Source organism: Lithobates pipiens, unplaced genomic scaffold (assembly GCF_037356315.1).
Source record: "Lithobates pipiens isolate NorthernLeopardFrog02 unplaced genomic scaffold, aLitPip1_a1.2 Scaffold_18, whole genome shotgun sequence".
NCBI lineage: Eukaryota > Metazoa > Chordata > Amphibia > Anura > Ranidae > Lithobates > Lithobates pipiens.
The window spans coordinates 98,391,513-98,419,092 of NW_027507758.1; the positions used below are offsets into that span (position 1 = coordinate 98,391,513).

At 41.3% G+C, this 27,580-nt stretch overlaps 1 protein-coding gene across 2 annotated transcripts in view; it reads right to left on the minus strand.

Moving 5' to 3' along the window:
• The window catches only part of APLF (aprataxin and PNKP like factor), a 401,298-nt gene that overhangs the window by 277,840 nt on the left and 95,878 nt on the right, over positions 1-27,580 (minus strand). The window contains exons 4-5 of one of the 2 annotated variants that reach the window (XM_077485939.1): positions 25,984-26,098; positions 13,941-14,070 (exon numbers count right to left, since the gene is read on the minus strand). In XM_077485939.1, the coding sequence (XP_077342065.1) occupies positions 13,941-14,070; positions 25,984-26,098 (245 nt within the window). Of the gene's footprint in view, positions 1-13,940; positions 14,071-25,983; positions 26,159-27,580 lie in introns of both variants that reach the window. The other variant, XM_077485938.1, reaches the window with a different exon arrangement.

The following is a 27,580-nucleotide window of genomic DNA, read 5'->3' on the forward strand; positions in this document are numbered from 1 at the left end:
GAGAATGATAACACCAAATTTAACACACCTGCTCCCCATTCACACCTGAAACCTTGTAATACTAACGAGTCACAAGACACGGGGGAAGGAAAAAGGCTAATTGGGCCCAATTTGGACATTTTCACTTAAAGGTGTACTCACTTTTGTTGCCAGAGGTTTAGACATTAAATGGCTGTGGGTTGATTTATTTTGAGGGGACAGCAAATTTACACTGTTATAAAAGCTGTACATTCACTACTTTGTAGCAAAGTGTCATTTCTTCAGTGTTGTCACATGAAAAGCTATACTAAAATATTTACAAAAATGTGAGGGGTGTACTCACTTGGTGAACAACTGTATATATACTTTTCATTAAGTGGGGGACTTTATGGTCATGTTTAGTCCATTTTATTTAGGAAGCATTCATTTTTCATCAATTTGTTTATATGTTTTATGCTCCAAATGTATTGGGTGGGTGTTTTTTTCCCCACTATTTGGGTTTTTATGTAGTGTTTGTGAAGTCATTTTGACAGTGGTCATCTACCCTGTCCTCAGGGCCCGCTAACAGGCCAGGTTTGCAAGATAATGGAAATACATCACAGGTGATATCGTTTGCTGCTCAGTGATTGCAGTATTCTAGTCTGCATCTCCCCATAGTAATACATAAAACCTGGCCTGTTAGTGGGCCCTTAGGACAGGGTTGATGACCACTGTCTTATGTGATGTAATTTGTATAATGTGTTTGTATTTTTTAAACAGAATTTTTTTTTTTTGTTAAATAAAAAGAATCCGATATAAAAAAAAAAGAAAAAAATGCACTGCTCTGCGGAATCACGCCGAGCTGCCATTCATTCTAAATAGAACCCCCCACATGTAGAATTTTTATTTTTTTTGGGGGGGGGGAACGCAGGCACGGCAGCCCCTTCACTTGAATGGGCTCCTGTGCCTACTAAAAACGCAGCAAGCAAAATTACTAAGGTGTGAAAATAGTGTTATGCCATTACAGGCAAAAGCTTGTCCTGTAGTTCTACAATACTAGCTGGAGCAGGCCAGAGATGACTTCAGAAAAGCAGATTGAGTCATTTTGTGTTTAATCTCTATTTAAATAAACAAACTTCACAGAATCACAAGGTTTCTCAGAGTTTGCCAAAAAAATATAAATTGTATTACATTTTACAACAGCGACCAACACCACCTCACCAAATAAATACATCTCTATGCTCTTTAAAAGGCTGTCACCATGGCTAACCGCCGAGCAGGATGGACGGGCTAACCGCCGAGCAGGATGGATGTCTGACTCCTCAGCTCCCGCACCGACCGGACTATCAACCGGAGCATCGCCGTTCAGCGCACACGTACGAACTCCTTACCGCAACAGGGTGACTACCACAGGGCCCAGCTATGCCTCAGACGAACCGAAAGCGGAAGGAATATCGGCCGCCGAAGAAATTGACAGACTATTTTAATCAACCGCCTGACACAGAAATCCAAGATGGCGCCCGCGGCCCTGTCAGAGAATCTTCTGCTTACACTGACCTCCCTGATGCGGACGAATCTACAATATCCCTCCAGCAGCACTCCCCTGCAATATCTCCACAGAATTCTCCCTCCTCAGCCAGTAACAGCCCAGCCAAAGCGCGGATGCGAATGGATTCTGCGGGGCCTAACTCAGAGGTAAGCCCTGCATCCATCTTACCCACACGCCAGCCCTCAGCTATTGCGGCCTTCCCCACATCAGACCAGCCTGTCCTGGACACTACTATGAAGGAGATGCTCATCTCCTTGCAATCCTCTATACATAATGAACTATCATCCATGTTTACTCAGTTTTCATCTCATATGCTGCATATGGGGCAAAAAATTCAACGTATTGAACACCATATGAGTGACCTGACTATTACGGTTAATGACCTAGTGGATGCCCAAGACCACACACATGACGAACAAAAATGGATGAAATCCAAAATGGAGGACCTCGAAGACCGCTCTAGACGTAATAACGTCAAGATCAGGGGTATCCTTGAATCGGTATTACCTCATGACCTTAACACCTACGCCAGGAAAATGATCTCAACACTGCTACCTGACCTGTCACCGATGGAGACCATTATTGACCGCATACACCGCATCCCCAAGCCGTCGCACTTGGCAGACACCATACCCAGGGACGTCCTGATGAGGGTGCACTTTTATCATGCTAAAGATCAGCTAATGTTCAAGTCCCGGCATATGAATAAGCTACCGGAACCATTCTCTGATCTCCAACTATTCGCGGATCTGTCTCAACACACCAGACAACTGCGCAAACAGCTGATAATGATTACCAAACCACTGTTCAACCACAAAATCCCCTATCAATGGGGTTACCCGACCAAACTCATTGTTACCAGGAATGGGTCTAAACACATTATTACATCAGTCCCTGAAGGCATAAAGCTTCTACAACAATGGGATATTATCCCGGAAGAGCCTACCGTACAGTCCAACAACCGCAGAGGGCCTTCTCAGCCCCTTTACCCCAAACAACCGCCTAATGCCCGCTGAATCCTTACTGCTGGCGATGCTCACCCGCTTCAATTCATGTTTTGCACCACATTACTCCGGTTGGTGCCCTGCTTGGGCTGTGTTAACCATAAACTTTCACTCCATCCAGTTCACACAGCCTAGTGTTTTTTTTTTTTTTGGCTGTTCTACACTACAGTATTAATTACCTCTTTATTGTTCTGTCTACCACTAACGAAGTGCTAATTTATACCCTTTCCTTCCACTGCTCCTGCTTCTTCTCTTCCCTGGTTTGCCTCTGTTTTGAGAACTGCACCTGCTCCGGCTACAGGAACCCGCATCCGGACACCATTTGACATCTTAAAGAGAATCTCGCTCACTGTAAGTACCTACCACCACGCCTGCATCTGCACCTGACCTACACAATGCCGAAATTTCTATCCCTTAACACTAAAGGACTTAACCACCCAGCGAAGAGATCCTCCATGTGGAGGACCGCTCTCCAATCCAAATGTGATGTCCTATGTCTCCAAGAGACCCATTTCAAAAAGCTAGACAGCCCCCGCTGTTCCAATCGCCATTTTCCTCACATCTTTCAATCCTCAGGACCTGACAAACGTAATGGGGTTATGATAGCAGTAAAAGACACTGTCACCTTCACCCTCCACAATAGCATGGCGGACGAAGATGGAAGATATATAGCCCTGGATTGTACCCTCAATAAAACCAGATATACTATCGTAAACGTCTACTCTCCCAATACTGGCCAAATTAAATTCCTCTCTAGACTAATGAAAAAGCTTCACAAGTTTCGACAGGGGTGTCTCATTATATGTGGGGACTTTAATATAGTTCCAGATAATTCCATGGATGCCTCCTCCCGTTCCTCCAGGTTATCCTCCCCTATGACTACCTTCATAAGGAACAACAATTTATACGACATCTGGAGATGCCAACATACCACCGAAAGAGACTACTCCTTTTTCTCTCACAGACATAACTGCTACACGAGAATTGACTACTTCCTCGTAGATAAATGGACGCTAACCAACTCCACCGAATCAGACATTGGTACGATCACTTGGTCGGACCACGCTCCAATCTCACTCACTGTCACCGATCATCTGAACTCTCCACGGCATACGGTATGGAGAGCGAATGCGGACATCATTCACTCTCCAGAACACTCCTTGTACATACGTAACCAGCTTGAAGAGTTTTTTACCCTAAATACTGGCTCAGTCTCCAGTAATACTGTCCTCTGGAATGCTCATAAGGCATTCGTCAGAGGGATTATAATGCAACTCTCTGCTCGAGAGAAGAGGAGGAGATCACAGCGTCTAGACACCTTAATAGCCAAAATTCATGCACTCGATGTTCAAAACCAAACCACACCAGACCCTAATTTAAAAGACCAGTTAGTCCTCCTTAGACAGGAACTTAGAAATTTACTCCTAGAATATCACACTCGCACCAGCACGAAATTCAAAGCACACTATTATACTACAGGTAATAAGGCGGGGAAAGCACTTGCTCTAAGGATCAAGGGTCACTATGCTAAATTTAGAATACATCATCTCTTTCATCCAACCACAAAACAGAAACTTTTTGACCCTCAAGCTATTGCAGATGCCTTTAGCCAATACTACCATACTTTATACAACTTGAAAGATGACCCCAACACAACTCAACCCTCTATTGTTGACATCAATTCCTTTCTTCAAACGATCGACCTACCAACATTATCACAACAACACATATCTGACCTGAACACCCCTTTCACCCAATTAGAAGTTCAAAACATTGTATCAACCTTGCCTTCCCACAAATCACCAGGGCCTGACGGCTTAACTAATGAGTACTATAAACAATTCAGTACTACCTTGGCTCCCTACCTATCCCAAGTGTGTAATGACGCTGCCTCCTCCTCTTCTCTTCCCAATGAAATGCTTAATGCTCTGATAATTACTTTACCGAAGCCAGGGAAAGAGCCCAACACAACACAACATCTCTCTTCTTAACACCGACACCAAAATCTTCGCTAAACTCATAGCCAATCGCTTAGTTCAAATTATGCCCACTTTGATACACCCTGATCAATCAGGCTTCACGAAGGGTAGACAAACTCATGACGCTTCAAGGAGATTGATAAATATAATTCATCACGCTGAGACTAGCAGAACGCCTTCTCTGCTTCTATCTCTAGACGCAGAGAAAGCGTTCGATAGAGTCCATTGGGCTTACCTAGAAGCTACCCTTAAAAAATTTGGATTCCAAGGCCATATTTTTTCAGCAATTATGGCCCTGTATTCTTCTCCATCGGCACAAGTTTACACGGACGGAATAACTTCCCGTGCTTTTCCAATTACCAATGGTACCCGCCAGGGTTGTCCCTTATCGCCACTTATCTTTAACCTGATCATGGAACCCCTGGCGGCACATATCAGACACTGCACAACCATCTCTGGCTTTAAAATAGGCCACATAGAACACAAAATAAATTTATTTGCAGATGATGTCATATTGATGCTTACTAACCCTTTGACTTCCCTGGCTTCGGTACAACGTGTTTTAACTACCTTCGGCTCCGTTTCTTATTATAAGGTCAATGAAACCAAATCATATATTTTAGAACTGGGCCTTGATGCTGTCACCAGCAATATTCTACGAAACCAATATGCATATCCTTGGGCCGACCAAGGAATACCGTACTTGGGCATTGTACTCAATAAATCGGTGTCTAGATTGTTTCAAGCCAACTATGTTAAAACCAAACAATTATTAATCAAAGATCTGTCCAACCTCGCCAAATTTGAACTTTCATGGTCGGGTAGGCTCACTGCGTTTAAAATGCTTACATTACCTAAAATTCTATATACATTTCGTACCCTTCCCATACCCTTATCCAAATCGTACCTAGCTTCTTTGCAATCTATTCTTACTAAATACATGTGGCAAGACAAAAAACCTAGAAGCAACTATTCCAAACTTCTCAAACATAAGCATGCTGGGGGTATGGGATATACGGACATCCGGGACTATTATTTGGCCACCATCCTTTCCCAATTACGGGAATGGACTAACCCCCACCATACTACGCTATGGGGGGATATAGAAAATCGTGCCACACCTGGTCCCGACCTCAAAAGCTGGTTGTTTAGCTCCCTAGTCTCGGTAACAAATTTCAACATCTACTCACCCACCATAAAAGCATCGCTTTCTGCATGGAAAATACTTCGCAATAACAAATGGTCATCCTTCCCTATGAAAGACATAACGGTATCTTTACAGACCCTCCAAATCTTATCCCCTGATCTAAACATCCCTACATGGCTCACGTCCCGGGCATCCCACACTAATGATCTTAGGACCCTCACGGATAACAAATCTTTCCCTGAGATCCAGTCCATTTATGGGGCACCCTCGTCAGATTTTTTCAATTATCATAGGTTACGCTCCTGTCTGACCACACACACCCGCATAGAAGGTGCACTACCTTTGAAACTATGGAATTACTATTTCAAACAAGATTCCACATATAAAGGTATATCGCTTATATACCCCCTATTGCAGGAGAAAGATGTCTTCTTCAAATCCAAACCCTTCATAGATTGGGAATCAGACACACATCTCCACTTCTCTGACGCACAATGGCAACAAGCCTTTACTTCTATATACAAAGCCACACGGTGCACAGGCTTATGGGAACTGACGTCAAAAATTACTCTTCGCTGGTATATGACTCCCCACAGACTCGCTAAATTTCAACCCGGCACTGCCCCAATGTGCTGGCGCAACTGCAACCATACAGGAACTTTGTTCCACATACTGTGGCAATGTCCAAATATTAAACTCCTTTGGTCAGACGTTACAAAACTTATTCGGGACGTAAGCAATGTTACAATTTCCTTGTCACCACAACTTGCTATACTCAACATATTTCCGGACGATGTCCCTCATACATGCCGCGCGGTCATTACTCATATTCTCCTAGCAACCAGACTACTCCTAACCAGAAACTGGAAATCCTCTACCATACCTAGCATCCTAGACGTTACCACATTAGTGCACTCCCACTATACTTACGAGCTGATTGGGTCCAGAGGCCTACCATCCTATGCAAAAACCCAGGCCCAATGGCTCCCATGGCACAAATGGTACTCATCCCAGATAACCTGACTTTGTTCCTGATGAATATCATTCTTGTTAACTCACTTGTGTTTGCTGGTTCATCATTCCATACTTTGTTCTCAAAACTTCCCCCCTCCCTCCCTCCCACCCCCCAACCTCTCCCCATCTTCTTTCCCTCTTTCTATCCTCCTCTCCTCTCCCTCCCTTCCTTACCCTAACCTCTACCCCATTTTTACTGCTGTACTATGTTAAAAGGCACACCCATGAGTTACACATAACTAATACCTGTTTTCTGATCTAGATACACCTATGTGCCGAAGTTATTGTTGTTGATATCGTCATTGTTTATACTGACTATATCTGTATGACATCCAAGAATTGTATTGGATGTAATTGCTATACATACTTTTGTATCCTGTGAAAATTTAATAAACATCATTTTGAAAAAAAAAAAAGGCTGTCACCATGATCCTTTCGTCATCATATAGTGATGCTCTGACCCAGAACAAGTAATCAGGTAAACAATCACTGACTATACGGATAAAGCAAATTTGGTGACAAGCTCAGAGCTTGCGTGTTTCAAGTCATGGCAGCTCCCATATTTCCATCCTGATAGGTTCTCATTAAATTGAATTCAAGTTAGGTTGATGAAAGTAATAAATGTTTTAAGACATCATGAAGAACTGTGCACATGCTCTGTGTTATAATAACCTTATTATTATGGTTTGCGCACATACAGCATGCATCTGTAATCATACATTGAACTAATATGGAAAATATATAGCTGTTAGGGTATGTGCACTGGAAGAATATTAATGACACATATACAGAATCTAAGCATCAGTATCTTGTGATCAGGACAATTTGTTTTGGTTCTATGAGTATGAAATTACACAGTAACAGCTTACAAGCAGGCACCCATTTGCGAATCCTTTATCCATTAGCAGAAAGAAAGTTGCATGGACAATACCTATATAACCTGGTCACCTATGACTGTCATTTTTTTCTTCTTTTAGTTTCGAATATAAAATTGTATCAGTATAAAATAAAATAACTTAAAAAAAAGCCTTTTGGTCAGAATAAAGAAGCCATGAGACCTTCAAATGTCTAAAATATTTTTGAAGAATCATAAGGGTAGTGTGACTTCTTTTCAAATTCAGCATATTCAAAGAGTTATTTCGGGTAGGAGAGGAGGTGATCTGCATGGCAAACTTTTGGAGCGAAAAATATACTAGAAAAATAGGCGTCACTCCACAGCCCCCAATGGTTTGAACTATCAGTGGGAATGTTTTCTTAACTGTTTGTATTTACATTTTTACTATAGACAGCTTGACAGGCACCTATTTGGGGTACTTTATCCTTTAAAATCTTTGATTTAGACACCAAGTGGATGCCTGGCATGTGCAGATATACAGTGCCTTGAAACAGTATTCATACCCCTTGAGATTTTCCACATGTTATAGTGTTACAACCAAACCCGTAAATGTATTTCATTGGGATTTTATGTGATAGACCAACACAAAGTGGCACATAATTGTGAAGTGGAAGGAAAATTATAAATGTTTTTTGACTTTTTTTACAAATAAATATCTGAAGAGTGTTGCATGCATTTGTATTCAGCCCCCTAACTAAAATCTAGTGGAACCAATTGCCTTCAGAAGTTACCTAATTAGTAAATAGAGTCCACCTGTGTTTAATTTAATCTCAGTATAAATACTGTTCTGAGATTTTTTAAAGAACCTTATTGAACAAACAGCATCATGGAGGCCAAGGAACACACCAGACAGGTCAGGGATAAAGATGTAGAGACGTTTAAAGCAGAGTTAAGTTATAAAAAAATATCCCAAGCTTTGAACATCTCACGGAGCACTGTTCAATCCATCATCCGCAAATGGAAAGAGTATGGCACAACTGCAAACCTACCAAGACATGGCCGTCCACCTAAACTGACAGGCTGGACAAGGAGAGCATTAATCAGAGAAGCAGCTAAGAGGCCCATGGTAACTCTGGAGGAGCCGCAGAGATCCACAGCTCAGGTGGTAGAATCTGTCCACAGGACAACTTTTAGTCGTGCACTCCACAAATCTGTCTTTTATGGGAGAGTGGCAAGGAGAAAGCCATTGTTAAAAGAAAGCCATAAGAAATCCTGTTTGCAGTTTGCGAGAAGCCACGTGGGGGACACAGCAAACATGTGGAAGAAGGTGCTCTGGTCAGATGAGACCAAATTTGATCTTTTTTTGCTAAAAGCAAAATGTTGTGGGAATGCTTTTCTTCAGCAGTGACAGGGAAGTTGGTCAGAGTTGATGGGAAGATGGATGGAGCCAAATACAGGGCAATCTTAGAAGAAAACCTGCTAGAGTCTGCAAAAGACTTGAGACTGGGGTGGAGGTTCACGTTCCAGCAGGACAACGACCCTAAACATACAGCCAGAGCTACAACAGAATGGTTTAGATCAAAGCATATTCATGTATTAGAATGGCCCAGTCAAAGTCCAGACCTAAATCCAATTCAGAATCTGTAGCAAGACTTGACAATTGCTGTTAACAGGCACTCTCCATTAAATCTGACAGAGCTTGAGGTCTTTGAAGAATGGGCAAAATTGTCACTCTCTAGATGTGCAAAGCTGGTAGAGACATACCCAAAGAATTGCAGCCGTAATTGCAGTGAAAGGTGGTTCTACAAATTATTGACTGAATACAAATGCATGCCACACTTTCACATATTTATTTGTAAAAAATTTGGAAAACCGTTTATCATTTTCCTTTCACGTCACAATTATGTGCCACTTTGTGTTGACAAAATGTGGAAATTTTCAAGGGGTGTGAATACTTTTTAAGGCACTGTAAATAATAGTCTCTTGCAGGTTGCATCTTAGTATATAGGCTATGTATAGGAGTTGGGATATTTTGTTATCTTGTGTCCTTTTTTGTGCTTTCCTCTTCTTTTCCCTTTTTTTACCCTTTTCTTTACATGTATTTTTATTTTTTGGGGGTACAATCTATATTTTAATTAAGATTTTGTATCAAGTTTATTTATATTAGCTTAGGTTTGGAGTTTATTTGATTTTATGGTTTGTTTTGTAATGTAAAATGTGGTTATTGACCTTTGGCTTGGCTGGGTTGCATAAGGTAGTCTCTGAATTATTATTAGGAAAGATGCCTCTTTGTTGCTAATGCCTTGTGCTCAAGGCTGTATTTAAAAGGCAGTCAAAGTCCTGATATGATGCCCATTTTTCTATTAATATTTTTGTTGAATATTTTCAGCTGCTGCTGCTGGAGGGTGAGAAAGAACACTACACATAAAACGAAGTTTGACTCTGCCGATAGCAGCTGCTACGTACAACTCTTCTAATGTTCAGCCCATCCTTCTGTTTAACCAGTACATATGAGGGTTTGATCACCTAGAGCTTATGCAAGTAGGACGTGCATAACATTGAGCTATGCAATGAAAAAGGAGCAGCTTTTTAAAATATAAATGTGCTAGGAGTGATAGGAAGCATGCAGAATTCTTAGGAAAAAGTGCAGAAAGGTGTACTAATACTATATCTATATGGACTGATATATATATATATATATAGATAGATATATATACCGTATTTATCGGGGTATAACACGCACTGGCGTATAACACACACCCCAAGTTTAGGAGGGCATTTTAAGGAAAAAAGTTTTAGGAGGGAAGTTTAATGAAAAAAAAACTTACATTTAAATGCCCGTCAATGCAGCCTTATCAGTGTGCATCTGCAGCCTTGTCCATCATTGCAGAATGATCAGTGTCATTTGCAGCTTGCCCACCGCTGTTTGCAGCCTTGCAGAGTGTCATTTGCAGCTTGCCAGTGTCATTTCCAGCTCGCCCAGCGCCGTTTGCAGCCTTGCCCATGTTTAAATATCCCGCCACCGAGACAGACCGAGCGAGCGCCGCCGAAAAAGACCGAGCCGTCTGCTCGGCTCCGCTCGTAGTCCCGCCTCCCTGCTGTTTCTGGAGCGAGCGCTGCCGAAAAAGACCGAGCTGACTCTACTGTGTATTCGGCTTGGCTCGGCTCGCAGTCCCGCTCAGTATGGGGCAATACACAGTAGAGTCGGCTCGGTCTTTTTCGGCAGCACTCGCTCCAGAAACAGCAGGGAGGCGGGACTACGAGCGGAGCTGAGCAGACGGCGTTCTGTCTTTTTCGGCGGCGCTCAGTCTTTTTCGGCGGCGCTCAATATTTTACCCTCACAGACAGTGGGGGATCGGCGTATAACACGCACCCACGACTTTCCCCCGATTTTAAGGGGGAAAAAGTGGGTGTTATACGCCAATAAATATGGTATATATATATATATATATATATATATATATATATATATATATATATATATATATATATATAGTCATGGCCAAAAATATTAGCACGCCTGCATTTCTGTCAGATAATATAATGCACCACTTCGCCCAGAAAATGGTTGCAATTACAAATGTTTGAACATTCTCATGTGCATTTCTTTTGTTTGTATTGGTATGACACAAAAAAGTGCAGAAACAAAAATCCAAATCTATAACATTCCACGCAAAACTCCAAAAATGTACTGGACATAATTATTTGCCATCTTCTTAAAATGGTAAAAAAGCACCCAGAAATAGTTCAACACAAAGCGCTGGAGAGTACTGAACTGGCCAGCAATGAGTCCAGATCTAAATCCCATAGAGCATCTGTGGAGAAATCTCAGAACAGCAGTTAGGAAAAGGAACACTTCCAATCAGAGAGACCTGGAGCAGTTGGTGAAAGAAGAGCGGTCCAAAATTCCAGTAGAGAGGTGTAAAAAACCTCATTGATGGTTACAGGAAGCGATTCATTTCAGATATTTTTTCCAAGGGGTGTGCTACCAAATATTAAATTGAGAGTGCCAATAATTCTGTTCAGTCCATTTTTGGAGTTTTGCATGCAATTTGGCTTTTTGTTTCTCCACATTTTTGTGTCATACCAGTACAAACAAAAGAAATACACATGAGAATGCCTAAACATTTGCAATTGCAACAATTTTCTGGGCGAATTATTTGACAAAAATGCAGGGGTGCCAATACTTTTGGCCATGACTGTGTATATATGCACACACAGATACAAATACTGTACAAAATGTTTTTTTATATAATGAACACAGATATATTGACTTCTTGCAAGCGGCAGTTGGAACTTCTCAGTTGTGGGAAGAAAAAGGGCAACAGCAGCTGATTATATTTTACTGAGAGAGGATACAGAGCAGTAGGTGGTCATGCATTGGAGAATGAAGGAAGGAACACTGCATGGGAGTTAAACACAGCCCACATTTGTGCTAGGAGGAGGGATTTAGGGGAGGAGGGTGCTAGGAGGGGGGATTTGGTGGCGGATCTGTGCTAGGAGGAGGAATTGGAGGGGGGAGTTGTGCTAGGAGGCAGGATTTGGTGGGGGATTTGTGCTAGAAGGGGGGATTTGGAGGTGTTACAACCTGAACTTTGCCTCACAGACTACATTTTAGGGCTTGGTCACACCAGGTGCAGTGAGGTAACATGTGGGAAATCACATTTTTTCCTGCACCTCACAAAATTGTGCTTTTGCAGTCACATGTGGGTGCCATTATTTGTTGACGACACCCCCATACATTATGCATGTATGTTAAATAAATGCGACTTGTGCAAACATGCATAAAAGCGCATGCTCGACTGCACCTCCTGGGGTGAACAAGCCCTCAGACTGGTGTGCCCCAAGATTGTGCAGGGTTCTAAAGGGTTCTTTGACTGAAAAACGGCTGAAAAAACTGTAACAAACCATTCCATATGGTCGCCTTTACAAGTCAAAGTTTTTTTTTTTATTGAAAAGTAAGTATTTTGGAACACCCATTTTATCTTGCTCTTACGCATATAGACTCAAAACAGAGGTACTGGTGGTTTTTATGTCTCTGGCCTTTGTAGCGTTGCAGCAGAATCCCAGTATGATCATTATACCAGAACCTCATAGACCTAATCGGTTTCCTACTTCATAGACAGGAGATCCCATGCCTTTAGCTAATATGATCAGAAAGAATACTTGGGGTGGGAGATGTAAAGTACAGGTTAGTCTGAGAAGGCCAATCAGACATCTCCACTTGGAGGTGGGAGGTATGAGACTTGCAATTGGTGAAGGGTAAAATGGATGGACATACAGCCAGTTAACTATGGTAGTCATTCAAATGTGTGAACATGGCTGTGGTATGGCGCTATTAAAGGGAAGTAATGGAGCTCCATTAAACGGCATATGACAAAAAAAAAAAAGCACACAACGAACTCTGGAAATAAAGATTGGCATCATTTATGTAGCTGTCTTATCAGTGGTACTGTGGGAAAAAAAATTGCAAGCCATTTTTTAAATAAAGCCTAAGCTTTCTTTAGGAATGAAACCTCTCAAAAACAGTCATCCTAAGAGTGACAGATTGTGATTCGAATTCCAGATACCTCTCATTTAATTCCCAGCAGCCTTCCCTCAAGTGGTGAATGCAATTTTATCAATATAGCAACCACATCTAGTTATCTAATACTAAAATTATGAGTGTCATCTTCGTACTTAGTGGGTGGTCATTCTATAACTTTAGAATTGTGTGTGTGTCAGAGAGACAGAAAGCTACAGAGAGAGGCTGATAATCTCTGCAGCACATTACACTGTAGCTTAGATTGCCAAAAATACAAAAATCATAAATTCAATATCTCTAAAATAGGAAATTTAATAAACTTTTGATCAGGGCCATTTGGGTGATTTATGTAGAACTATGATTTAAAAAGGAGCCAAACAACTATGTGATAATAGATGGCTTTGTATGATCGTTATCCTTAAATAAAAGATGTTTTGTGGTATGATTAGTCACATTTACAATATCAATGCCAAAATTTCTAACTTTTTGCCAGGGTGTGCAAACTTTTGAGCACAACTATATTTCTATTTTTTCTTGAATAGATTGCTCTAAGTTCCTTTTGTTCAAAAAGAAAAAAAGAAAAAAATGATATTTTGAAATACATACGTACTCCAAAGAGGATAATTTCCCATGCAAAGTATGCATATACGCTTTCCAAGAAAGACAATAAAGAAATAAAGAAAATTTAAATTAAAAATAAAGAAATAAAACTGACTGCGTTTAAATTTCTGGAACATGCGTTTATGAGAACTATGCATATAAATACAACGTAATTCTTGGAAGGTTCAGGACAAGGGGATTACAAAGAAACGCACCACCATAATAATTACAGCTAACCTTCGGCTTTCACACCAGACAGCAATAAGAGGCACCTTAGCTCCTTTCTCTGTGGATTCTAGGAAAAACACACATACACACACATATACATACCCGCTTTAACCACAGGAGATGGGAGACTCTGAATTGTGAGATCGCCCTGCAACATCCAATTTGGAAGGGTACGTTTCCTTGGTGCAAGTCTGGATTGTTCTACATTCACTTTATAGGTTACAGCACTGGACTGAAATAGACAAATGTAACAGCATATCACAATAGATGAATTATAGATCCCCATAAATGATATTGATCTTAATTGAACAAAAAAAAAATAATCTGCAGAAATAATAAATAAGTGGTAACCAATAGAAGCAAAGCCTGTAATTTAGACTTGTACTGAACTGGTCAGCGATGAGTCCAGATCTAAATCCCATAGAGCATCTGTGGAGAAATCTCAGAACAGCAGTTGGGAAAAGGAACACTTCCAATCAGAGAGACCTGGAGCAGTTGGTGAAAGAAGAGTGGTCCAAAATTCCAGTAGAGAGGTGTAAAAAACTCATTGATGGTTACAGGAAGCGATTCATTTCAGATATTTTTTCCAAAGGGTGTGCTACCAAATATTACTTATAAAAGGTTTACTTATAAAAAAAGAAAAAATGTATTTATAATGTTATATCTATACACAAGTGTTTGCCTTTCAGTTCAATTTTAAACTGAATGGGTTGTTTCACAGGGTGATCGTTTACAATTACTTCAAAAGAGGAAGTCAAGTCTTCCTCTTTACAGCCTGTAGTAAGGCTTACCTGTAAGTACTGTAAATATCTCTATTTTGTAGATATTTAATGTATACACTGCCAAGGTCGTTGGCACGTGCGCACTGAAGGAATGGCCAATCCTGCTGTTTCTTCAGGGCCCGTGCTGTGACTGGCCACCAATTACAGCACCGGAGCCCGCGAACCTGGAAGAAACTCCGGGAAAGACTTTGGCCATGTCAGCAGTATGCCGGCGCCGCTGCAGGGCATCGTTCTAAGGTAAGTGTTTCATAATGAGCTAGTATGCTATGCCTTATTCTCATGATAACCATGAGAAGAGACTTTCCACCATGTGCTGCCAGCACAAGGTATTTTGTATAGCTGCAGCACTTAGCAGTTATAAAAATGTAAAAGTAGAAGCATATTTATTACTATACCTATGGCTTGGCTGCATTACAATAAATACATCAGGAGGGTTCAATTGGGCTATAATCTTCACTCGGAAAAATCAGAAGTCAAAAAAAGAAGCCTGGGCCTAAGTTCCACAAGGCTACATAAGCATATAAGGTATTCATTTAAGACAATTACAGGGAACTGCAGACACCATGAGGTCCCCAAAGTGTTCCTACCCTAAAAAAATGTTTCTCTTTTAATACATTTTTATTGAAACATTTTAAAGAATACAGTTTGCGACTGCAATCAGGTATTAAAAACATGTTTCAAACCAAATCAGGTTTACTTAAACTCCTTGATGCACATATTCAGTAGGTTGTTTCTTTTTTGATGATCCTCTCCTACACCTTATTCTAGACAAGTGATATATTGTAATATTTGTGTGCCCAAAAGGTCATTCTCTACAAAAGTTGGACATGGTTTTTCTGTTGTCTTTGGAAAAGACCTAAAGGAATGGTTCACATTTCCACAGATATGGGAATATTATGCATTTATGAATACCAACAACTACATGAGAGAGCAAATAGTGAATGGATTAGCAATGTTCATCGACAAGAGCTTGGATTCGACCCTGGAAAGAGACCTTTGCTTGGATCTACCAAAGCAGGGCTGGGTCAACTCCAGGACCCAAGTAGCTGAGGGGGCGTAAAAAAGATAGCATATACCTAATATCTTTAGCATTTTGTAGCGGTCAATGTTGGCTCCTGAAAAGACAGACTGGAATGCAATATACTTATCTCAATCCAATCTCAATCTAGCACTGTGCTGAGAGCAGCATCTCTCTTCGCTCTCTCCCTACTGGCTATGGAGGCAGCAGCGGAAGTTACTGGCTCCTGTTGCTGTCAATCACAGTCTGTGGGGAGAGAGCAGGGGTGGGGCTGAGCTGCACTTTGTGTGTTTATGGACACAGAATGCAACTAGGGATCAAGTCTGAACGAGTGCCCCCCTAGCAAGTATTTTGCCACGGGGGCCCTCAGTAAGGGGAGGGATGAGAAGAATCAGGTCCACTCTGTGCAAAACCATTGTACAGAGCAGGTAAATATAACATGTACAGTGCCTTGAAAAAATATTCACACCCCTTGAAATTGCCATGTTACAACCAAAAACGTGGATGTATTTTTGTTTTAGATTGTATGCGATAGACCAACACAAAGTGGCATATAATTTTGAAGTGGAAGGAAAATGATAAATGCTTTAAAAAATGTTTGACAAATATCTGAAAAGTGTAGCCTGCATTTGTATTCAACCCCTGAGCAGATTATAACCTACTGATCAGTTATTCACCTCAAATGTGACCACCCCCCCACATGCCACCGCTTCCCTGTCCCCAGCCTCTCCACCTCCTGCCGCTTCCTTTCACCTAAAACTGCTACCCGAACTCTGTTTTCTTATCCCCTTAACCCTCTTCTTCCCCCCAGCACCTAATTCCCCCCATACCCAATCTGACCCCCACTGACTTTAGGAGCTGGCATCCCTCTTCTGCCACTCCTGCCAGCTTTAGGTGCTGCATGGGGCTTGGAGGAGGTCCAGAGGTGTCCCCATGCCAGTCAGATCACCCCCCCTACCGGCCCCCGCACCTCTGATCCATGCCTGCTTCAAGCGGCATCACTCCTTCCCCTTCCGCCTCCTGCAGCTCCAGCAATCTGACATGCTGAAAGCATGTGGGGGAGGGGGAGCAGTGCAGGTGAGGGTAAAGCCCGCACTCAACCTCTCCACAGTGATGGCCCCCTACACTAAACCCTCCACAGCCTCCTCGGCTTCTCCTCCCGGCCAACTCGATCCACCTCCTGTCCTTATTTGCCAGGAGGAGAAGCCAGAAGACAATAGAGAATATGAATTCGCTATTGTCATAAGTTGGTGGTTGTGACCCGAGCACAACCTTTTTCAAGCTAATTAGAGCCTCAGGTTCTAAACATGTGGTTTGTACAATTGTATGAGTCCAGCGCCCTGCAGGGACCCCTAATGAACCGACCCACTCCTGGTAATACCCCTTTCACATGGCACGAACTGAGCAGGCAGATGAAAGGTCTGCGTCCGCTCCGCTGATGCAGAGTGGACAAGGTGGCTCTCTATGGGGTGGTTGGATGGAAACGGGCCGCTTGTCCATTTCCATCCAATACTATCTGATTCAATCTGCTAGATGGATGGGGGATGGGATCTCCATTCATCTGTTTTTGGCGGACAATGGGATTGGGCCCGCCTGAAAAATGGGAAGGCAGACCCGATCGGTCTGCTTGTGTGAAAGAAGCCTAAGGCCTTGTTCACACAGGGCATCCAAAGCGTACCTTCACAGAGATGCATGGGTGTGCCGTGCATCTCTGTGCAAGCAGTCTTAGTGATGTAATTTGGGATGTAGCACTTGTACGAGCCGTTGCTCCCAATTTAACATCCATGTAGGTCTGCATACATGCCCCAGAGCTCACACTGTCTGCGTTCGGGGCCATGCACCCACACCCACACAGATGTCAGATTGGGAATAGCAGCTATGCCTGTGCAGCAGTTGCATCCCAATTGACATATATGGGACTGCCTGTATGGGGATGCATGAAACACCTGTGCATCCCTGTGCAGGTAAATATGGCCCTCCATGGGCGTACATTTTAGTAAGCCATGTGAACAATGCTTTAGTAATAATTTAGTAAGTTATGTTGTGTTTATATGTACTAATCATTTTTGTGTATTTTTAGTAAAAACAGTGATATGATGAACATTTGCACAGTTACTGTGGGGCACAAAAAATCAGTAGCACTTTTTTTTGTTCAACAGGTCATGTACTTTCAGAAAATGTCTAGTTTGAGGTGTCTTTTCAAATTCTGAAAGCTGCAAGTGACAAAGAAAAACCTCCCGATTTTTTGAGAAATTTCTGAGTATGTCAGATTTATATTTAGAAGGAACTTAGCAGGAATTTTGTAACTGCTAATAATGATTTTAGTGCATTTTTGATTGGTAAGCATTTGCACAAATATTGCAGGGCCTTAAAAATTAGTAGCACCTTCCATTTATTCTACTGGTCCTTTGCTTTCAGAAAATTTATAGTTTGGGTGGTCTGTTTTGCGTACGTTCAGATATCAACATTTCGCAAAAAGGTGCAATTTAAAATGTACAAATACTTGTTATTTATCAACTCAATACAGGTTAAGCTTTTATATTTAGTAGGAATTCAGCAGGAATGTGCTGTGTTTGTATCTGCTAATAATAATTTTAGTGTATTTTTAGCGAAAATATTGTTTTGGTAAACATTTGCACAAATATAATGGGGCCTCCTTAAAAATCAGTAGCACCTTCTTTTTATTCTACAGATCCTATGCTTTCAGAAAATATATGATGGGGGGGGGGGGGGGGGGTCTTTAACAAACTCTGAAAGCTGTAAGGGAACAATGAAAACTTTCAGATTTTTTGTGAAATGTAGTTCTTTAAATTTTTGCGTACATTACGTTTTCAACATTTTGCAAAAAGGCGTCATTTAAACATTACAAATATTTATTATTTATTAACTCAATACAGGTTAAACTGTTATATTTAGCAGGAATTTTGTTAAATTTGCTGTGTTGATATCTGCAAAAAATTATTTTAGAGAATCTTTCGCAAACATATTGTTTTGATAAACACCTTCCTTTTATTCTACATGTCATGTGCTTCCAGAAAAATTATATGGATTGGGGGGACCTTAACAAACACTGAAAGCTGTAAGGGAAAAATGAAAACCTCTAGATTTTTGAGAAATTTAGATATTTAAATTTTTGCATATGTTTGATTTCCACCATTCCACAAAAAGGCATAATCTAAAATTTACAAGATAATGGTTATTTATTAACTCAGTACAGGTTAGTATTTATATTTAGTAGGAATTTTATAAAATGTGCTGTGTTTTTATCTGCTAATAATAATTTTAGTGTATTTTTAGCAAAAATATTGTTTTGAAAAACATTTGCGCAAATATCATTGTGCCCTAAAAATCAGTAGCATCTTATTTGTATTTTACTGGTCATGTTCTTTCAGAAACTATACTATTTGGGGGGTCTTTAACAAACTCTGAAAGCTGTGGGGGAAAACTAAAAAAGCAAAAATGGTCTGGCCGCCTGAGTGTAAAAATTAAGTGCAGGGCCTGGCAGCGAAAGCGTTAAAGCTTCCAGTCTGTTTTTCTAACTCAATCAGCATTACAGAGTTCCAGCCTTGTCCTCATCAACACTGACACCTGTATGTTAATGAGAGAATAACTGACATGACATCAGCTGGTGCTTTTGTGGCAGGGCTGAAATGAATGGAATTTTTTTTGGGGGGGATTAAGTACTTTTTCATGGCAAAGAGGGACTTTGCAAATACAATTCATCTGACCACTCTTCATAACATTCTGGAGTATATGTGAATTACAATAATACAAACTGAGGCAGCAGACTTTGTGAAAATTAATATTTGTGACATTCTCAAAACTTTTGGCCACGGCTGTAGTTAGATGTCTGCTTGAAGTTCTGAATTAAAAATTGTTTTCAAATGTTACAGGCTGGAAAAAGTCTTTGTTGGCAGAATAAAATGAAAAAGATCCCAATCCAGATACAAATTAAGAGGGGATTGTATATTTTTTATAAAGTGTGACGAGAGCCCTACAGCACAGAAAAATAAAAGGGCATTAAGAGGCAAAAAAATGTGTGAATTTTCTCTTTAGAGGATTAAACAGTCTTCTCTATATTCATTGATTTTAGCAGGAAATAATCCAGCACCCACAGTTTACAGTATACCCAGCCTAGTTCTAAGCCGCTGTTTCCTTCAGATGTTCGAAAGGAAGAAATAGCATAGACGAGCTTAAATTGATGAAGATTTGAAGGAAATTGTGCTGATAGGAAAAGCCAGGGAGGGAAGAAGAGGCCATAGGAACATTAATTGTGAAATGCTATCTCAATGCAATGAGCAGCAGGCAATACATAAGTTGCAATATGAAATCCACAAGCCAAAACTACAAAACATATATCACAAAGGATTTGTCAGCATCCGCAGTTTTATTTAATAAGTATTAATGTGATTTATGTCCCTAGACTCAGCTCTGGCTTACTGTTGTTCTCTGCTTCCTGAGCGAAGGACCTTGTCATATCAACAGGTATCTACAGTTATCTGACTGACATGAAGTGGATAATATTTTTTAGTTATAGACATGTTGGCTCAGTGTCTGAGAAGGCTTATGAAGGCTACATGTAAGCCCTAATTCTCAAAAGCAACCAGCATGCCTGATGAACCAAGGACAGCAATTTCAACCTATAATTTAGCAAAAATTATAGAACAATTTGAAATGATCTAAGCAAGTGAGGAAAACCTGTACCGTAAGAACATGGAGGATGCCATTTCCATATCTGACTGGCTGTTATGCTAAACTTGCTAAAACGTGCTCAAGCTTGGTTTGCATACACGGTCACACAAAAGTTCTCTGAACTTTCGACCATCAAGAACGCGGTGATGTACAACACTACGACGAGCTGAGAAAATGAAGTTCAATGATTCTGAGCATGTGTCGAATTGTTTCCGAGCATGCGTAGGAATTTTGTGCATCGGAATTTGTAATGACGATCTGAACTTTTTCCCACCAAAAAATAGAGAACCTGCTCTCAATCTTTTGCTGGCTGGAATTCTGCCAGCAAAAGTCTGATGGAGAATACACACGGTTGGAATTTCTGACCAAAAGCTCACATCCGACTTTTGCTGGCAGAATTTGTGATCGTGTGTATGGAGCTTAAGCCTAGGTTCACACTGATGTGATTCAGACAGGAATCATACTGCATTCCTGTTCAAATCACATGTGATTCTTTTCAGTGCAATTTGATTCAATTTGTATGGCTCTAATCACACCACCCCCACATGAAAAAGGTGCATGTACCTCCAGTGAGCACCCACAAGATCCGATTCAGCCAATTACACTGAGTTTTTCGACCTGTGTCATTGTCTTAACATTGTTACCCACAGAGGTTCACGTGAATGGAGTGTGTTTGTGATGTGGTTCGGGACACACACAAGAATCACTGCGAATCCTGCACTGCATCAGTGTGAACAGAGACTCAAAGAGAGGTCATCAATAGCAGCTCCTTTTGCTTTTCGTAGAGGTTTCCTGTAAAATAGTAGGTGGAGAAATTAACAGGTGTTCTGTGAATCCTTCTAATGTCAAATGGGATGCAGCGGCTGCACAGACATGGCCGCTGTTCCCAATTTGATATCCTCGTGGGTGCAGTGTGTGTCTCTGAATGTACAGTGTGTGTGTTTTGGGGCACGCACCCACATGGATGTCAAATTGGGAGCAGTGTCTGTACTTGTGCAGGCGCTGCGTCCCTATTGACATTAATGGTACTGCTTGCACAGGGATGCATGGAACACCTGTGCATCCCCATACAGGTAAGCATAGGCCTCAATGGGAGTATGCTTCTGTACTCACCATGTGAACAAGTTCTAAGTAATCTTTCTCAAGCTGTTCAAACTTGAAATAACTTTCTGGTCTAAGGGAACCCCTGCTAAAAATTACTATATCTACAATTCAATACATTAGTGTGATGGTCATTAGGAAGACTGTTCCTTATACTTGTGCTCATTGGGCAGAATTACCCTGCACAGATAGCTAAAAAGATCAATGCTGTCAATGTGAACTTATCTGAAAGGTAGAAATTGCTCAAGGAACCCCTAGCAACCTCTGGAGAAACCTTAGGCTTCCATAAAACACTGGTTGAGAAACCCTAGCTTAACAGATCGCTATGAAAGCATTTACTTACAAACACTGGACTTTTTAATACTACTTAAAGTGGTTGTAAAGGCAGAAAGTTTTTTTTTTTTATCTTAATGCATTCTATGCATTAGGAGAAAAAGCCATTTGTGTGCAGCAGTCCCCCTCAGCCCCTTAATACCTCCTTGAGCCCCATCTCGATCCAGCAGTGCCATCCATACGCTGCACACAGAGGACTGCTTTGCCGTTTGTAATTTGTGGTTGGACTACAGCTTCCAGTTTTCCTTTTGGGCTTATTTCCTGGGAATGGGACAATGCAACCCTGGGTGCAAGTCATATACATGCTAATTCAGCTTGACACACACATGAAGGTGGACTTGAAACATCCAGATAGCCATTGTTTGTTCCAATTAATGTCTCACATAGAAACAAAAACCCCCCTTGCCATAGAATCCGTCTAACTGATCTGGAAGTAATTTGCAGGACATCCTGTACTTGGTTGACATCTCGATAGTATTTGAAGTACTCTTCAGACATACTTATATTTTTCTAAATGGCAGGCATTTTGATCCTCGAACTTACACCTCACTAGATTGCTATATCATCAAGTTTGTTCACCCCTGATGAAGGTTCTGAATTATCAGCAACTGGAAACGCGTCGGGTGTGGGTGATATAGGACAAGCATTGTTTTAATCATATTTTGTTCTGTATATATGTTTGTTTATTAATACACCAGGAGGACATTGTTTAGCCCATTTGTACTTCCTGGTAATATTATGTACATTGTGTAATTTATGAATAAAAATTGTATATTATTGTGTCCATTTGTGTCCGGAGTTGATGGTCATTTAAAATCCCACCCATTCAGGGGGAAGCCTTTTTTTTAATCTCGATCCAGCAATGTTGAACGAGAGACTAGGCTGCCTGGGACTCTTCCGCCTTAATGGCTGAGACAGCAGTGAAGCGCCATTGGCAGTGAGCCAATGAGGGGAGAGAGAGGGGGTGAGACAGGGTTGCCGCTCCAAGACTGAATGGACACATGGAACTGCTGTTTGGCTAGGGTGCCCTCATAGAAAGCTGCTTGCTGTGGGGGCACTTAACAGGAGGGAGGGGCCAGGAGTGCCGAAGAGCCAAAGAGGGACCTGAAAAGAGGAGGATCCGGGCTGCTCTGTGCATATCCACTGCACAGGGCAGGTAAGTATAATAGGTTTGTTATTTTTAAACAACAAAAAACTGAGCCTTTAGTATCACTTTAAGCTTCACATCAGATTAAGTCCTCTCCTCTTCCAGCAGGTGTGCTTTGGTAGACTTGGGGCTTGCAGAGTGTAGCACAGTAAAAAACAAGTAGAGTGCATGCAAGTGCCCTGTATTTATAAGCCCTCGCTGTGCACAGAATATAATGTGAGCACATTCATGGCAGGCAAGAGAAAGAACGGTTTTGCTCAGCCTCCATATCCTTGGGTGCCGTTGACAAATATATCAATCAACACTCAATTGCTCTACTCAAGCAACACAGGCCCTATGATCAGTGCATAATAGACAGCTTCCTAAAAAATAACATAACAATAAAAATTCTTACAGCAAATTGAAAAAAACATTTTAAATGCATTATGTCACCATGATGCCAATCAACCTTACAGCCGAAAATAATAAATACATTATTACAGCTTTTGCAGGCACCATGCTTGAAACATCCTGTATTCCGGGATGTCAGATACAAACCGGCATGTTCAGTGTGTATTTATTAAGCATGACACAGCCAGCTCTTGCTGATTTTTCCCTCAGACTGCAATCATTTGTTCCCGTCACAACTGCCCTTTAATCTAGAAGATATTTTAGGTCATTACTTCCATCACAAATTGAAAGACAAAGAATGGGACTATTTCTCATACAAATATTGATCAAAGCCAACCAAATCCTGCTTTGTGATGTCTGTGTGCCCCCTTGGTCCAGCCCAGCCACTTCTTAAAATCCTCTCCCCCAGCCTGCATTGAAATCTCCAATTTAACCTCTGACTCTAATCTTCTGCAATTGGCCAGGTGGAGAAGATTTTGAAAAGTGGCTTTGTGACGTTGAAGGAGTCACTAAGATGAGATATTCTTGCATAGATTTAGAGATGAGTAGAAAACTGTCTGGGGGTGTTAAAAAAGTACCGTATGTGTAAATGCACTACATGTGCAGTTACACTTTCAAAGTTGGGACTACGTGGAGTAAGGCTTGGGAAGAAACAAGGTAACTTAAAAGGGTCAGTACATCCAAAAGGGATTTTTATTTTACAGATAGAATCTGTTTAGCACTTGCTGGCATCTCATCTATCTTGGAGACTTCAGTTGCTTGAACTCTATGCCATATTTTCTAGTTCTGTTCCTGCTCAGCTTGAAAATTGCATTCCATTTGTTTCATTCTTCATATTATTAACAAAATAAAAGATGTAACAGTTTAAGTGGGGTACCTTTTTCTTTTCCAATAGTTTTTATTATTATTATTTCAAAGAAAGTACAAATTCAATACTTGCACCTCTGACTGTCAATAAGCTCTAATTCATATCAGAGTGCAATGCATTACAAAAGAAGGATAACAGTTTCCATGTAGTACAGTATAGTTCACAACATAACTCAGAAGATAACTGTACGAGACAATGAGGTGTTGCAAACATAATCGTAATTCTCCGTTGCTCTTCTCAAATTTGTACAAAAGAGGAGGGGTAGGGGAATGACGCAGCAATATTACAATCATAACCATACCAGTGCTCCATAGGGTTGGCAGGGACATAATAAGGTAAATAAAGGGCCAGAGTGGCTACCAGGGCCAGATTTCGCCCCCCACACGCGTGGGCCTAAGTCCCACATTAAATGAGTAATGTGGGGTGCCCTATTGATGGTGGCAAAAAGTATTCAAAACTGAAAAACCAAGCATGGAGATTTTGCTTTCAAAGTCCCCAGGAAACACAAATTCTAATGTGATTTTAAGTGAATCTGTTCACATAGCTGGTGAGGTCCTCAGGTGCACAGACACTTTTTTACCTTTTGCTTCTCTGTGACTTTATTTAGCCCTATGAAGACAGGATGGTTTTGTAAGCCTCAAGTAACCACTTACACAGGACTCCATGTCACAGCCTGAGTAGCAAATCATCAGTGATATCCCTTGGAAGAAAGGGTAATGAGTCACATTCCTCCTTTACCTTGACATACCAGGTATTTCCCTTTGCTTTATCCACATGAATGGAGTGGCAGGGAAGCAAAGGGAAAATGAATATGTACAGCTAGAGAGAGAAACTATTAAAGTGATCATAACGCTTCTGATTTTTTTTTGGTTTACATTAAAATAATAAACATGTCATAGTTACCTGCTCTGTGCAGTGGTTTTGCACAGAGCAACCTGAATCCTCTTCTTCTTGGGTCCCCCACCAGTGCCCCTGGCCCCTCCCGCCTTCCAAGTGCCCCCAGAGCAAGCAGCTTGCTATTGGAGTACCCAGGCAGGCTCGCTCCCTGAGGCGCTGCTCTGCGTGTCCATCATACACAGGGCCGAGGCTTGGTCCCACCCCTCTTTCTCCCCATTGGCTCACCGGCTGTGATTGACTGCTATCTCAGCCAATGAGGCGGGAGAGTTGAGGCTCTCGTGCACAGCACTGGAGGAAGATCGGGCTCAGGTAAGTTTTGGGGGGGGGGGGGGGGGGGGCACTGCTTCACAGAGAAGGATTTTTACCTTCAGGAATAGAATGCCTGAAGGTAATAAAAAGCTTGAGCCTTTAGAACCACTTTAAGTAAACCTCTTGCCTACCCCATATGGGTGAAGCAGAGATTCAATCTAATCATCTACCAAAAAACAAAATATCCCTTTTCGATATGAGGAAAAGATGATCCGCACTCCGGTGATTGCTCTTAAAAAATGTAGTATTTATTAACAAGCCACAGCGACCAAACGCAAATAAGAAAGGTTGACGCGGAAACGCGTCAACCTTTCTTATTTGCGTTTGGTCGCTGTGGCTTGTTAATAAATACTACATTTTTTAAGAGCAATCACCGGAGTGCGGATCATCTTTTCCTCATACCGAAAAATGTTATTTTGTTTTTTGGTAGATGATTAGATTGAATCTCTGCTTCACCCATATTGTTGCAGCGGTCTTTCAAACGCAACTTGTGATTTCTAAGCAAAAAAATTGTGATTCTCATATCGTGCCGCTCTGCTTATCATACATTCTTCTAACACATTTAGAATGAAAATAAAATCCATGTGAATTTTATGTAAAAGACATACCAAATCAGAGCAGTTTTCATCTTTTGTCTTTTCACATGGTCGTGATGAAACTGGCTTGATATTATCCATGCCTGAGCAGGAAGGTTCTTCCACTTCAGTTTTTGCCCCACAGTCACTGGTGGAACATGGAGAGCCATTATTTAATTCACATCCTTCATCAAGTGCTTGACTATTCCTGTAACAAATCAATATTTATTCCTTTATCACCTTTTTACATATATGACATTAAAAGGTTACTTTTAACAGCTCTTTTTATAATTCAACCGCCGCATATAAAGGTCCTCAATTAACAGGTTCACATGGCCGGAGGTTCATTAACACTATGTATAGGTTGCCTTGGAAACTGTACCTATCAAGTATAATTTGAAGAAGAAATTAACATTTGCTAGCTGAGACCCTAAGCATCGGGTGCTTTCCTACCCGGAGTACATCGACTTTTTAAGCTTTACATCTTTTATTATGAAAAAAAGTGGGGGGGGGGGGGGGGGGGGACTACAATGGTCAATGGCACTTTATTTTAAAAAAATGTAAAATGTATACATGTTAATACAGAGAGTGGACTGAGGTTATTATGGACTTCCATGGTAACGTACAAAGGCTTGACATACAAGGGGTATATAAAAAGTTACATTTTTATTTTGTTCCGATACCGATACTAGTATCAGTATCAGTCCTGATACCGAGTATTTGCAGGAGTTCCTGCACTTGTGCAAATGCTCCTGATGCCTAATTCGATACTTAAACACTCAGGAACAATCGGTGCTGCGGCAGCAGCTTTCAGCTGCTTTATTGAGAGCCGCACAGGGAGATCTGTGTTTATAACTTCCCCCGCCACCACACTAATTGTTCCTTAGTGTCCCCTGTGTCCTCCTCTGTGTTCCTCCATGGGCTCCTCCGGTCCCCCTCTGTGCACTCCTCTGATCACCCCCTGTCCTCCTACGGTCCCCCCCTCCTCCTCTTCTGCTCCCAATACGTGCGCTCCACTGCCCCCCCCTCCTCCATCACCCCCCCTCCCCTCCTCCTCCACCCCCCCTCCCCCCGTCCCAGATCTTTCAGGATGGAGAGTGGAGGACGGAGCCTTCCTTCCTTTTCCGAATAAACACCGACTCTGTCCATTCATAACTGAGCATTGTAAACTGTGTTTATGATGCTTTAGTTTATGAATGAACAGGAGCCTCTGCCTCCTGTCCATTCACCTTCAGTGCAGCTGAGGCTGCAGAGAAAGGGACTGGAGAATTTTTATCATCAGTCCCTTTCCATGTCTCAAAGGGGAGATGTTAGGGGTCTGTTTAGACCCCTGACATCTCACCAAAGCCTACCTACCCCCAACAGGGTTGAATAAAGAAAAGAAAAAAAATCATAATAAAGATAATTATTGTAATAAATAAATATTCGAAAGTAAAGTAATAAAAAATAAAATAAACACTGAAAATGTCTGTCCACCTCCCCTACAATAAAAACGATTGGTAATCGGTATCAGCGAGTACTTGAAAAGTATTGTTACTTGTACTCGGTCTTAAAAAAGTGGTATCAAGACTACCAAAAACATTAAAATATACAAATATCATAAAAAAAGACAAAGAAAAAAATTGTCTTT